The sequence below is a fragment of the Ammodytes marinus genome, assembly GCF_949987685.1.
Source record: "Ammodytes marinus genome assembly, chromosome: 8".
Taxonomy (NCBI): domain Eukaryota; kingdom Metazoa; phylum Chordata; class Actinopteri; order Uranoscopiformes; family Ammodytidae; genus Ammodytes; species Ammodytes marinus.
This window is the reverse complement of record NC_137212.1, coordinates 26,558,310-26,574,368: the sequence shown is the minus strand read 5'-3', so window position 1 is coordinate 26,574,368 and position 16,059 is coordinate 26,558,310. Positions and strand designations below refer to the sequence as shown.

Sequence of the window (16,059 nt, the reverse complement as noted above, 5' to 3'; positions counted from 1 at the left end):
GGAAGGGAATGAGATTTCCTTTACAAATCATTTTCTTGAAGGGACGATGAGCCTCTTTTTGTTACCATAATTCCTTTGAAACATTGTAACAAGTTCCTTTAAAAAAGGTGAAAGATCAAAAATAGACACAAATAATCACTCTATTAGGGCCCATCTATATGTATTCTGGCGGCAAAGCTTGAAAGGTGCTCCCTTATATGTGTGCGTAAAGCTGTACAGTAAATTGGTTGCACGGTATAGTCACCTTTCTGGATGGAATTCAGGTTTTAACTGGAAAAGAGGTGGAAGGTCCATGTTTGTTGCGATTCATTACATTAAAAGGAATCAGGGAGGGATCCTGAGTATAACCCCCACAGACACACACACACACGCGCATATTTCCTTATTTTTTTTAATTTTTCTACTACCAGCCGCTCTTTGTTTATGTGTAATGTACATATATTTTTTTTACGTGAAGGTATTATAATAGCCGGTCTTCGTGCTGATTGGGCGCTCAGGTTGCTGAGTGAACGCCCTACAGATTATGTCAGATTGCGTGCGGAAACCAAACCAGCCCAGCCTTTGAACTTCACCGCTTTTGGCTCGTATTCACGCTCTTCCGCTCATTTCCAAGCCAGGTGCTCGACGACAAACCTCCTACAGAGAGAGAGAGAGAGTGAGAGCGGAAGAGAGTGTATCGCAGAGAAAAAACAACACTTTTACGACTCCTGTTAAAGTGACTGCGGAACATTGCTTTCACCTTTGAGGATTTTTTTTTCTTCTACGTGTGTGCATCTTGCCTGTATTTTCTTCCTGTATTGCCTTGCCGCAGGTCTGAAAGAGAGTTCTAACTGGACTTGAACACACGCGCATCAGTGTTTTAACTCGTGGAAAAAGCAGATCGGGCGCTGGATTTTTTTTTCTTTTATCCTATTTTATTTTTTGCTGTTTCCCACGCTCACATCACCCCAGAAGTGGCATGAGTGTTTTCTGGCTTCTAGACAGGTGAACAGTCTCCCCTTCCTCCCTTCCTTCCCGATAAGAACTTTTTTCCTCGTCGTTAACCTTGGGGGATAGTAGCACACTTTTAATTCTTAAAAGATGTCAAAGCCTGCTGATCACATCAAGAGACCCATGAACGCGTTCATGGTGTGGTCCCGGGGCCAGCGGAGGAAAATGGCCCAGGAGAATCCCAAAATGCACAACTCTGAGATCAGCAAGAGACTGGGCGCCGAGTGGAAGCTGCTGTCCGAGTCTGAGAAGAGACCTTACATCGACGAGGCCAAGAGGCTGCGCGCTCAGCACATGAAGGAGCACCCCGACTACAAGTACAGACCCCGGCGCAAGCCCAAGAACCTGCTCAAGAAGGACCGGTACGTATTCCCGCTGCCTTACCTCGGGGACACCGACCACTTGAAGGGACTGTCCATGTCGGCCGCGGACTCTCTGCTGAGCCACTCGGAGAAAGCCCGTGCGTTCCTGCCGCCCACGTCCAGCCCGTACTCCTTCCTCGACCCGAGCCAGTTCAGCTCCAGCGCCCTCCAGAAGATGACGGAGATGCCGCACGGGTTGAGCGGCAGCTTGCCCTACGCGTCCTCCTTGGGATACCAGAACGGCGCGTTCGGGGCGCTCGGGTGCCCCAGTCAGCACACCCACACCCACCCGTCGCCCACGAACCCCGGCTACGTGGTGCCGTGTAACTGCACTGCCTGGTCCACGTCCAGTTTACAGCCCCCGGTGGCCTACATACTTTTTCCAGGTATGACCAAGACTGGGATAGACCCATATTCATCCGCACACGCCACTGCCATGTAACCCCTCGAGACTCCTTTTCTTTTTTTAAATTCACTTGAATACTGCAATGCATGTAAATATAATATGGACAGCGCGCCCCATTATGAAGGCATATGGACAGTATTAACTGCCTTGGACTTGTGGCGAGAGAAAAAATGAAAGAAAAAAACTTTTCCCAAAATCCAACTATAGTTCCTGGCCTGAGCAAAGGAGGAGCTGGGGGTTTGGTGTAAAAGGACGGTGCCCTGTGAACTGTAAGAAATGTAAATGTTATAACGTTTATGGCAACCAGAAAAAGGGAGGCCTTTAACTTTATTTATTGTGTACATTTCAATAATGATATGCTGATTTGTGTTTATTATTGATAGGGTACTCTCTTATTTTGGAAAAATTTGGCTTGCACAATTAGCATTCTTCTTTTCCTGTATAGGCCTAAAAGTAGTCTACATTTTGGCGCTCGTAATTTAATGATGTTCTGTGTCAAAATCAGGACATTTAAGGCTGGATTATATACGGGTCACATTGTTTATATTTATCAAAAACCGACACATAAAACTATACGGTCTATTTAAGATAAGGAAAAGAGAAAAAATTCATTTTACATCCAAATGTTTAATTTTGCATTCTTCCTGTGGTTCAGTGCTAATATAGTCACACGCGTCAATTCTTTTTTTTCGTTTTTATTTTATATTTTTTTTAGGATAACTTCTATTTGAATTCAAGGAGTTATAATATGTGTACTATCATCTAAGATGGTAATTTAAAAAGCTGTCATGTTATGGAAAGGATAATGTATTTCGAAGGTTGATACCTCCTGCTCTTTGTTCTATTGCTGAGCAAAGGCATTTCGAATAAAGACAATCTGTCTTCAATGCTATCAATTTCCTTGTATGTGTAGGTTATTGGGTGCTTGAGATATCAAAGATAGGGAACTGTTGTGTAGTTGCCGCGGGGGGAAGTTAAACCTGGCAGAATACAGGCCAGATGGAATACATTTGGAAAAGTTAAAATAGAGAAGAAAATAATTGTTTAATAAATGATCAATCGTAAAAGAAAATCGAATAGTTTAAAACATTTTTTTTCAAATTAAAAATAAAATATTGTGGAATATGTAACATTTATAAATAAAGACCCCCCATTGACCCTGAACTGAGCAATACTGTCGATTGGCTGTAGACTGACCCTGCACAAACTCGCCACGCGCTACAACAATAACATCAAAATCAATCCTCTTTTTCCAAATCAACCCTTTTTTCTCCAAAGCTGTCAAACTAGTCCTCTCTCAACACATCCTCTACATGCATGGCTTAATTGCCTTCACTTGGCTGCTGCTGCTTTCTTAATAATATTCTGAACAGGTTTCAGACATGTTCAGTGGTGGTTATTCTTTGCGGTGTAGTTTTTTTTTTTTTTTTGTTAGTGACACTGGGATGAACCGGTTGTGATCTTTTGATATTTGACAGTTCAGTAGAGGAGAGGCCTTTAGCTCCCCGCAGGGATTCCGCCCGTCCGACCTGTCTGACTGCTTAATCACTTCAAGGAGGGAGCCTTCTTCTTTAATTATAGGTTAAGAACTAATGGAACAAAGTCAACGAGGAGATTTTTTTTTCTTCTTTTTGTAAAGCTTGCTGACGGACTGGCTTGCTGGCTATGGGCTATACACTGTAGGCTAAAGTGTGGTATACATATCTCTTCGTGTGTGTTTACTTTAAAATATATAGAAAGAAATGTTGCAGCCAAAAACCCCACTAAAGCCTATTATGAATGATCAAGTCATTCACACGCGTTTAAACCTGTATAAACTTGTGAACGATAGCTCTGACTCTCATTAAGACAATACGAAATGAGAGCAAAACCACACCAAAAAAACAGGAGGATTAATACATAAATACACGCATCTGAAGATGTGAATTCAGTGCACAAACCATTCTGTTAATGGAGACCGTGATTTGCGCAGCGCGGTGTGTGTATAGCCTACACGTACCCCTCATACTGTAGTATTAATTAGAAAAAAAAATCATTCCATATTCCAAATTGTTTACTTATCTGCCAGGAACATATGCTGGAGAAGAAGTTAAGATTCACGATTCTGCACTGTTGCCCAAGGTGCAATTCTATCCTGCATGGGGAGGAAGGATGGCTAGATTTTTATGACAGACTTAATCCCTTATCTAGAGCTGTAAATTAGGGTGATACTTCATTGAACCGGATGTGGGGTTTTTACGTCAAACCCCTAAAGCATCCTTATTCAACTTTGAAATGAGACAATTATAATTACTTTCAGGAGTTAACAGCAGAAGTGGATATTATATTATTTAATGGTTTCCCATGATGAAAATGAAGCGAATCACTTTCCCATTATATATATAAATGAGTGTTGTTTGAATCCACTGTTTTTTTTCTTTAATAATTCCCACTTTTTCTTATTTATTAAAAGCTCTTTCAAGTTTCGCCGACTGCGATTCACTCACCTGTAATTATCCAACTTAGTCACGGAAATTGACTGCGGTTACAACAACGCCCTGGAATAAATAACCCCTAACGATAAAACGGCATCTGAGAGGTATAATGGGAGGGAAATTATGATTTGAAATTATAGGAGTGGGGGGGTCGGTGTGTGTGTTTAAATCTCTCTTTAACTCTTCCCCCCCCTTGACGTTTTTATTGGAGCACACAACAGAAGAGAATTCAATCTGCCCTTATCTCTCCGGGACTTCCTTTTTAGCGCGAGATCAGAGCAGGAGAAAAAGGAGAGGATAATTGTTCTTTATTTTTATTTAATTTAACGCGACAGCCCCGCGCTTTCAGGTCATTTATATGCTTCATTTAGTGCGAGAAGTCAACGAGAGAGGGTGGTGGGGGGGCACACGCACCGATGGAAGCAAGCGGGCGCTATGACTTTCTCTCCTTCCTCCACAACACTTGAAAGTCCCAAAATGTGAAACGGTTGAAACAGAAGGAGGAGGAGGAGGAGGACAAGCCATTTTTAATTAAAAGCCATGGGTCATTTACATTATTGTCTTCTAATGGCACCCTGAAATCATCTTCAGTAAATGGAGTTTGATAAGTGGCTGTTGAGAATGTGGTTTTTGTATTAAGGCGTGCTAATTTCCTAAATCAAAAGGCAAAAGTCCCCTCGAGGAGAGCTTGAAGAAAGAAAGAAGAAAAAAATACTATTGATGGTGATGGCTGTCATTGTTGTTGCTGCTCCTGATGAGGCTAGAAGGAAAAAGAGCAGAATACGAGCTCGCTTATCAAAGAGGCATTCATTTTTGACTTGTGTCAATGCGAGATTTGGCACAAATATAGATTGAGAAATTATTTTGGTGGGGGATAAAGAAAAAACTGATCTCATTTCAGCATATTAAATATTGTCTCCGAAAGACCAAAAAAAAAATCATCACTGGCTAAATCCTCGTCTATCTAAAATTGAATCTGGGATACCATTTTGACGGGAGGAAAAAAGTAAAACCGTACAGTTGTGTGTGTTGTTTGAAGACGCAGCGGGGGCTTGAATTTGGGGGTCCCTGAATTCTCATTTGAAAGAAATGAAATCGTGAACGAGCTGATAAAGAAGAAAGGGAACGGATGAGCTGAGAGAAAGGGAATCATGCCACGGTTTGTTTAATGTGCTGTGCCAGACGGGGAAGTGATTTACACCAAGACTTTATTCCCCCCGACACATAGAAAGACTGCGTTTTTTTTTTTTTTTTTTTTTTAATGGGGCGCACACTCTCACGCACGCAAACACGTGGGCCTATATGGTCAATTCGCTGGAGTTCATCGGATAGAGATATGGAAAGCATTGTCTGGATACTAAAACATACTTCTTAGACACAGGCTTTGCACACTCGCATGCATCCATCAGGTTCCTTAATCTTCTGCACCGGACATAGAACAGGATCAGCTCTACTCGTGTTTTATGGTTTTAACTAATTCAAGCAGTAAAAGAGCATGGCAAGCCATGAGAAAATATTGTGTGCACATTTTTTTAAAGGAGAAATGCTTTTGAGTTTACAGTCCAAACACTTGTAGTAGTCACTGCACAGACACCTAATAATCCTTCATTAACCTTAAAAGGAAAAACGTTGCTTCATATCTTGGCAAAGTCCCGTCAACTTTTAGATCCAGATAAATAAAAGAAAACAGAAATGCCTTCAAAAGAAAAATAGACAAGTGGACAGATAAATACACAAACATAGACAAACATCACTTTTCTTTTGCTTGTCTCAGATGGTAATAAGTGAGTAGCTACTATGAGTCAAACACTAAATTAATAAAAAGTATTGATATATCAAAAAGTGTCAATCATTTAATTTGGCCCAAGGTTTTTTTAAATTATTATCTTATATGAAATTCCACAACTTTTTATATTTAAACTCATTGGATTTTGCACGTGGAAAACCACCTTGAAGCTTCCCAGGCAGTAAAAACCTCAACCCCAGGATTTATGCTGATGCTGATATTTGCCCAGGCCATATTCATTTCCCCCAATATTTAAAGTTATATTCAAATGAAACGCCATCAAATGTGCTATTTTTATATTATTTACTTATTCAAGCAGAGGCCTATGATTTAACATAGACATGAGATGCCATATTCCATCCCCAAGCCCTATAGACCTTTGATGGACACAGAAGTGCTTGATTTGGATTTTACCTTGTCATATTGTTGGAAAAAGTATTTTTGGGGAATACTCCCTGTAACTCATTGAAGGCAATGGGTAACACATGACTGATGTCAGTTTCATGTCACTCGCTCTAAAGTGGTTGGTTCATTGAACAGCTACAGCAACACCTATTATACTGGTTCCAACATTTTTTTAATCTTAAGACCCCTTCAAATGACGCCATGTCAACTTTTTAATTTCATTCTATTTATTACAATTTACATTTTATCATTTATTACGGCTCGTGGCCATACATGGAGCACAAACATATAATAACAGCAACATAAATAGTGTATGCCATGGTCAAACTACAAACACATGTTTTTTAGACAATGGGAGGACATTTTTCAAGATTCTTTTGGCAATACCTTTTGGCATTTCTGACCTCTACTGTAAAGCTAAACTCATTTAAACATAGATGGGCAGTTCACATGATACTTTGGCAGGCAATTTTTCCTATAATGCATTACATTTACATTCTTATATTCAAACAGAACAAGCTATCCGTCTCCAAAACAATTGTCAATACAACGGTTAAAGATCATCTGGTTTCTATCCAGCCCTTTATATCTTCCAATGATATTAGGAATTCTGGTGTTATTCAGGTCCATCAAGCAATCATTTTAACTGTTTATTTGTGTATAGCATGGCAATTATGAGTTTAAATTAAATAAAAGCAAGATAAAGAGCACAATCATTTTAGCAGGACAAAGCCCTTTCTTCTTTTTTTAATCTAAAATATCTTGCCACCCGTCTTTTATATTGTGACCCCTTGGAAGGATCCTGACCCCCATGTTGGAAACCACATGTCCTTCATGTCTTATAGGGAGAGATTTTTTTTTTCAATGAAACCTAGCTGTGTCATTATGTAGACCTACTTTGTACTTTTTTAATTTAGAGGCAGTATTTCAGTCTGAGAAGCTGCTGATTCAGAGCTGCTGAGCTTGCGATCACTCTCCTCCAACACACACACACACACACACACACACACACACACACACACACACACACACACACACACACACACACACACACACACACACACACACACACACACACACACACACACACACACACACACACACACACACACACACACACACACACACACACACACACACACACACACAGAGACACACCACTTATCAGTATGCTTGATTTTCCCATGCATATTTATTAGAATGCATGTCCTGCTTGCTCAGACACCTCCCATGCATTAAAACGTGTGTCATAATTTACAGTATGTGTGGGCTGGCGAGACGTCACCACACGTGTGTTTGCGTGAAGGCGTGTGATACTTTTGAGTTATTGTGCTATGTCTTTGTTGCCCGTGCACTCTCTGAATTTTCATGCGGCATAAACTTTCCATACATCAAATCATGCGGCTGAAGGAGTTTTTTGTTGCTCTGTTTGCTCATTAATACTCCAGATGCTTCTTGGGTCATCACATTCTTTTTAACATGCACAAGACTTCTCCAGTATGTGTAGGTCATTGATGAAATAAATTGCGACATTTTCAGCCCAACACCATTGTAGGCATGGATTCTTTAAAATAACTGAGTCTAAAAGTGATGGAATTCTAATTAGCATCTTGTTGGTGTACTTGGTGTATTTGGAAGAAAAAAAAGGATGCTATATTATGCAAATGTTTTATGACAAAACAAAATTAATAGAAAACTTAAAGAAATCTTGGCATAAGCTGCAAACAAATGTGCACAGAAGGTCTTAAAAAACACTCTCGCATTGGAGAAGATTAAAGACTTAAATTAGCCTGGTTCTACCAGACCATCGTACTACATTTCATTTGTACAGAAGGTCTGGAATCGCTCAATTGACAAACGTTAACTCACTTGAAGGCGGGTGTCTGTTGAAGTTTAAAACTATTGGATCTGCCCAGTGCCACTCTGGATCTGCCAACGAACCATGTCATGCGCCGGCTTCTGAGCCACTCCTTCTGTTCGCTGATTGGACCGGCAGAAATCTGTCTGAGAAAACCTAAGAATATACCGCACACCCAGACTGAAATGAGATGGGAAATGAAAATTGAGCGGAAGTAGTAAGCGGGCGGTGCCAGGCTAGACTTAAATAAGTGTGATACGGAAATGCACATGACCAGCGACCATTATCCATTTATACATTCAAATAAAGTCGTTTTTTGGAGAAAATGAATAGCATTGATTTGCTGTTCTTATCGTAAGGGTATTTAAGAAAATATTTGGGTTGTACCTGTTCAGAGCTGGGTTTATTTCTTTAGTCATTTGAGCTTTGGAGAGTTCCTCACACAGTGGTAGCTTTATAATCATGATAAGCTCATTGAGCCTCTGTATGAGCTCATGTGCTCTAGGCGCTTTAATCACAGGTTACTTCTTCAATTAAACAATCTGCACAACGAATCATGACACAATAAAAAAAAACACACTAAATGATGTATTCTGCCAGAATACAACATGGTGTGTTGAAAGATTAATATAATCAGATCAAGAAAGATTCAAACTTGAGTAGATTCCTCCCTCTAAAGCCATAGTACTCGATCACAGTGCGAACTCTACCTTACTCTGACATACTTGAATTGGACCCATTATGCTGTGCCGTGGCTGCCACTGAGGACATCAAGGTCATGGCCCTGGGAATATTTCTGTGAATACAGGGGAGGGGGGCGGGGGGTTATTGACAGGAGTTTGGATTCTAGGACGGCACTCATTTTGCTCGTGTCGGAGTCTTTTAACGCAGTCTCTGGAAGTTTTTGTTTCGTTTCAATGCCTTAAAATGTTACTGAGGTAGAGGGGGCGCTCGTGGTGTAGTGGTTAGGCTCAGTCCTCATCGATGCAGACCTGGTTTGAATCCGTCCCGAGGTCGTTTTCTGCAGGTCCTCCCTCCTCTACCCCATTACAACTCTCTCTCTCTCCAAAACTGTCTAATGAAAGAAACGCCAAAAAAATTGGACTGAAGTAGAAAACACCACCAAAATTATATAAACTTGTTTTTACAAAGTTTGGTTGCTGGGGGGGAATTCATGACCAGAGTATTGCTAAAATCTCAGCTACGGCCCCTGACAATGCAGGAATTTAATTAAATAAAGTAGAACATGTTAAGTAAAAGCAAATTAGGAATATAGAAGTTGATAGACAAACAAAGTAAATAGAGGATACAACCCCTTCAAGTTGTGAATTACACACATACTTATGAAGGGCGGATGCAGGAGCACACACACACAAGCCACACACAGAACTACCTGGCTGATTTAGTGCCTACAGTGCCTCAGGTTGAGGGCAGCACTGGCAGTCCAAGCCAATGGAATCCCCTGGTAAAGAGGATGCTAATCGTAGCTTCTTGTGCCTGAGCATGTCTTGCTGGGCCAAATGAGATTAGAGGGAGTGGGATATGGCGAAGCGACGTGCGTGGGGTTCTGGAGGTGAAAGGTAAAGGCACTTATCAGAAGGGTTCCCCTCGGGGTCCTCCACGGCTGACTCAATCAAAACCCTGCACGCACTTCTCACTGGATTAGACTAATCAGGAAGGAGCAGGGGATGTATAGACCACTTATCTGAAAAAAAAACATTGGGCTCTCTTTCCCTTTGAAAAGACCCTACAGAAATGTTTGTTAATTTTATTTATTACAGGATGCTTGTCGATGTGGCAATCTTCCATGGAATCATTAAAAAGGGGGCTCTTCCACTCACTGAAGGCACGCACTGTTTACATGCGACAAAGATAGAGGAGCCTTTGATGTTCCAAATTTCCCCCTGTTCACTCATTGTCATTATTATTTATATATTTACTTAGATTTTTTTCCCCCCTCCATTTATTTTTCTCCGTTTGTGTTTGTCGTGCCACAACAGATCAGGCTGATGGAAGGTAGTCAACATAACAAAGACCCTGAAAGGTATATGAATATTTATTACGGGGACGACTTCAGAGCCAGACAGGCCGTTAGCAGTCAAAGGAATAGTGAAAAGATAACGGCAAATTTCACACTTATGATTACCTTCAAATTAATCTCCATTTCTTGAAGGGATGTGGGATCGTTGACTAGCATATCTTTCATTTCTCGATTAAAAAGTTATTTAATCCAAGTTTCCGCTATACTTGTTTGACAGAATAATCCAAAAACAATTGTACGTTTTAATGGGTACACATGCAGAAAGGGGTAAAATACTGGGAAAAAATGATCAGGGCAATGAAAATCTCTTTCTAAAAAGGATTTTACAACACCCAAACCTATAAGACCTTTTCATTCATAGCATTTGCCAGTCTGTGAGTGAAGCTGCAGCAGAATATTAAACATTATGCTCAACTAATAAATGGCACTGGCCGTGCTGCTGTACATGTTCTGATGGGGTATGTCATGTTTGTCCTTGCTCATTTATGCTCTAAGTCCCATTGAATCCAAGTTGTCAAAAGCGTGACACACCCTGAACTGAGCAGCTGCAGTAGCTGATGAAACCAAAAGGCCTTGAGTGCTTTTATGATTGCATTGATAGTTTTAAAATTCTTAAATATATTGTATTTGAATGCCATTTAGGTGATTTGCAGGAAACCTTGTATTTGAGCAAACCGGTAACCTTTTGTCCCACTCTACTGATTTACCTTGGCTAAGGGACAAGAGGCTGAACGAGAGGTGCCCCCTTCACTTTCCATTCAGTCTAAAGCCACACAAAATGATGTGCACTGTCTAACACTGTTATCAGCACAAAGCTGTACAGTGTTGATTATGCCAACTAATTACGCCAGCAAATACTTGAGGAAGCGCAGAGCAGCAGATGAATGAGATATCAGCCTTGTAGAGAGGCTTGATTCGCCGCATTGTTGAATCATGTACGATTCAGGTGCCTCCCAGTACCTGACATGATAGTGAGCTCCATACAAGATGCTTGGTTAATGTTACATTGTTCCAAGTGTTACATTGTCTTTAGAGGTCTTCACAACCTTCATAGCTCACGTGTCATGTTCACAAATTCAGATACCACAGAATATGCCTTTAATTTAGTCAGGTAAAATACTGTCTTCTTTCAGATTATACCTTTAGCTGAATAAATAATTGATTTACTTATTAAACAGTACTTATTTTAAATGTTTTATTTTATTCTTGAAAATGTTTCCGGAACATATTCCCTGTTTGAATAAATTAGAAGTAAAGATCACATTGCATTTTTTTATTTATCCTTTATTTAACCAGGTTAGTCTCATTGAGATTAAAATCAGAGACCTGGCCAAGATGGACAGCAGAACACAGTTACACATAAAACACAATACAAAATACAAGTTCGATATTAAGTGCATTGGCCAGATACACAATACAGAATGAGATCAACAGTGTCATAAAGGTTGTGTGTGACAACAAAAAAAACATGCAGGGCTGTGCCAGATCAGTGCAAGTATGAATATTTCAGAGTGGTGTGATGAGATGGAACATCAGTGTCTCCAACAGCTGCACCGTGCATGGTTCACTAGTCAACACACTGCATGAACAAACAAATGACTATTGAATCAATGTTAACACACTTGTGACCACATACAAAACCAACAAGCTAGCAAACACCACCAATAATGATATGAAGAGCTCTTAAATGGACATACTTGTTACCTGTGATGGCTGTTATAATACTTTCCAGAAACAGTATTCTGGATGGCAAGGAGCAGCTTCCCCAAAAAGTGACTTGCACCCTCACTCTCTACCTACATTTTAGAAGTGGATTTGGAGTGACCCTCAAAAAAAGGGTTTTAAAGGACAGAGGTAATATAACCACCAACAGCTCAATCAACAGTTTCAAGGCAGATCATATCCAGTTTAATGTTGAAGTTCTACTATGGAGGATGGTGCTGTACGAGCAAGGGCCAACATTATGAGATATTTTCATCTCAAAAGTCAATGACGGATAGAATTCTCCAGAGCCCTTTGCATACAACCAAGGGTTAATAACCAGCTTAGCAATGTGGACAACTTTTCTGCTGTCCTTATATACTGCATTGTAGCCTGGAAATCCAGACCCATATCTAGAACGATAGAGGGTCTGGTCACGATCAATAGTAATGCCCAACTCAAGGGGCGGCTCCTACTCGTGCATTTCAAATGCCACTGCACACAATTGGATTGCACTACAACCAATCAGAGCAACAATTAGTCTGAACTGCTCGAGCTAAACTTGTAGTGACTGTGTATTCAGGAGTCTGGGATGCGCAACTTGCAGGACAACTATGAGAATGTCATGAATGAAGAAAACACATTTTAGAATAGGTGGGTAAAGCTGAGGATCAAACTTTCTGTGAGAAATTGAGAAGGTCAAATAATCTAAATTCACAGCCAGGTTAGATGCAACATTTTAAGTTTATGGAAAAAATTCATACCGTCGTATTTCGATATTTCACACAAGTTTAGGTTTAGGTTAAAAGAGGATAAGGGTTAGAATATTAACTATTTTAAATTATTGCTTTGCACTGAGACATTTTTTATATACGGTAGTGATGTAAGTAGAACACCCAGCCCAAAGTGTTGGTGACTTTCAAAAAGTCTGCAGTGGCCACAGCACCACACCATTTTGGGGTATTAAACGGGCCTCTTTTGTCTCTCTGGAAAATGTCAAGGCGTAATTGATATATTTCTCACTGCGCCCTTTATCTTTGTGCCATGTTTCAGGTTCTATGATCTGGGTTCATGCTGACCTTTACCAGTGCACTCTTTTCTCTTGCTTTTTATTCCTTCCTTTTTTGAGGGGGTGCCTCACTGAAAATAGCTCAATAGGATTTCAATGGAGTGTCTTTCATCTGAAACAATCTTCTCGTCCCTCTCCTGCCTGCAGCCTCTTTGACGGTAGCTATTTATTTTGAGATCCAACTTTACAGCGTGTTGTTTGATCTGAGATTTACTCCGGATGTTTTGTCAATTGTGGTCTGGAAAAATCGCTCGATGGTGTTTTGTGCCCCCAACAGTTAGGGTTAGGGCCTCCCAGGCAGTGCTGCCTGGAAGGCTCCGTTGGGAATGGAAAAATCATCCAGTTCCAGAGATGGAATGTAACTCAGTACTTTTACTCAATTACTGTACTTAAGTACAAGATGGAGGCACTTGTACTTGCATATTTTCTTTTGATGCTACTTCGTACTTCTACTGCACTACATTTTGGTGGGAAATATTCTACTTTGTACTCCGACACATTTATCTGACTACTGAAGTTATTATTTACTTTACAAATTAAGATTTTTGCACACGAAACACATGAGAAGTTTTTGAAATTGACCTAACAGTATGTCAGCCTACAATCATATGTAAAACATTGGTCGATTCATAGATAAGTTTCTCAATAAAAATACCTTTCCTAATGACTATTTTGATATTAGTAATTTTTTATCAAAATATACCAAAAATTTCATGGTTCCAGCTTCTCAAATCTAAGGATTTTCAGCTTTTCCTTTGAAATTGCCTGCCCAATCTGACTGGGAATTGAACCCAGGTCTCCCACAAACTATCCAACCCATTAAGGAATTTTTTGGTAAAATACCTCGTTTCGTGGCTCCATTTCCCTTCTGTCCAAGTGTTTCCTTCCAGTAATCTTTTTTTTTGTGGTGGAACAAAGCATGTATTAATAATGATCTGGTTGTGTTAGCCAGTTAAGACACTGTAGACAGTGTATTGTACAAAGCTTTAACTGCTGAGAATGTGCAACATATTTATTTATTTTCCACCTTCTCCTTGACCCATCACTACTATCCTAATCCTCTTTACTAGCGTTGCAGTTTGTTAGGGTTTGGGTTCTTGTCTGGATGCTACAGTGATGCAGAATGCTCTCTTGCTCCTTGTCCTCTCCACTACCAGTTCTTATCTCTTGGCCATCCAAACACACGTTAGCTGTCCTAGATTCCCTCTACTGCAGCATTTATTCTGCACTGGTGACCTTTAGCTCAGGTCACCAGAAATTCCTTATTCAGGCAGCCATTGGGGAGCTCTTCTGTTTGTGGGGGGGGGGAGAAATATCCAGAGGTTGTGCCTGATATGCCAGTAAGTATATAACATCATTCAATAAGCATATTCTCAACTGACCAGTGTTAAGACATGTGTAGTTCAATCTGTGTAAAAGATAAGCCAATGTGCTGTGTAGGTAAAATATATATATACACACACAGTATATATATTAATGTATTTTATGGCTTTTTGAACCTTCTTGGAAGGCAAGACACTGCAGGTGAATAAGGGTTACATTTTTAACTTATAGATATCATCATGAAACTTTTGGCCAGTTTTTTGTGTTACAATGTTCTCAGAAGTGTTTGAATAAATATGAAATTTGTCAATATCTAAGTAATAACGTGTCAAATTACATCTCTTTAATAAACAGAAATCTAGATGTTGGATAAAATTTAAAATCTTTATTTATTTATTTATAATAGCCGAAAGTTTTAACAAAACAGATTTTGGATACAGCCTTTTTTCATTTGATAAATCAGAAAATACTATGAACAGGTCTTTAAAAAAGAAAATCATAAATCAGCCAATTAACAATAGATAAACAAATCATTCTGAAATATAACCTTCAGAATAGTGCCAAGAATGATTATGGAAAGTTTGAATTGAAGTAACTGCTCTAGAAGTGGAGATTTTTGGTTCAGACTATTGAAAGAAACTAAGCATTAGATACAGATGCAGATAAACAAGGTTAAGTAAATTAAACACCTAAATGTACATTTTCGACATTTTTATTTATATTAGTATGAAAGAAGACATGTTAAAGACGCAAATTAGCCAAGAATCTCAAATTGAACAGTGAACAGCTTGAAAAACAATGTGTTTTTGTCTGGAGTGTCTTGCCTTAAACAACAGTAGAATTGCTGCAAATAATTCAGTATAGTTGCAATGATGTTAGGTTAAAACAAATGTTAAGTATAATTTTGTGATAGTGTTCACTGAGATTATAATGCTAAGAGTCAGTTTGTTATAGTGTTTACTAAGATTATAATTCAAAAATATATCATTACCTCCACAAACAGATGTCTCACACACACCTGTTACAGGAGGGTCCAGTTATCAAAACCCTCAACATGACAGCCTCACATTTTGATTATTTTCTTTTTTGTGAATGAAGGACTGGGTGTGACTGGATGCAGGGTACATCATACAAATTACCTGTTGCCTGTACAGTATTTACAGCAACTTGTTTGTTTGCCACCACAATTCATTTCATCATTTATCAGTGATTTCCATGTACATACTAAATGTTGTGGACCTAGTGATTTATTTGTCACTGTTGTAAAATGTCCCAAATGATCCCAATTTTCAATGTGTTGTTCTCTGTGTGCCAGCTGCCTATATAGTTTAAGTATTGTGTTTATTGTGTGTAGGCCTATGTGTTTGCACATTGATATCCCACCAACAAGTCTATTAGCTTGATGAAATTACACTCTGTCAGGATAACTGAAAGGTTATTTGGAGGCAACTTTTTTGATTTCCACAATGATTAAGGCCCAAGTCAACAATATGAGTGGTTGCTAGGTGATTTACAGCATGTGGAATTTATTTAGCCACCAGTACAATTACTGCTAAGAGTTACCTGTGAAGCTAGCCAGCGCAAGCCTCATGCTAACGGTGCTCATATAGTTAGCAAGCTAGCTGTGACGCTAATGCTAACGAT

At 39.6% G+C, this 16,059-nt stretch overlaps 1 protein-coding gene across 1 annotated transcript; it reads left to right on the top strand.

Annotated features, from left to right (window-relative positions):
* The first annotated feature begins 667 nt into the window (after positions 1-667).
* On the top strand, positions 668-2,783 carry sox14 (SRY-box transcription factor 14). Its single transcript, XM_080033219.1, has one exon. The coding sequence runs from the start codon at positions 1,081-1,083 to the stop codon at positions 1,792-1,794; it is 714 nt and encodes a 237-aa protein (XP_079889345.1). The 5' UTR covers positions 668-1,080; the 3' UTR covers positions 1,795-2,783.
* The last annotated feature ends 13,276 nt before the right edge of the window (positions 2,784-16,059 follow it).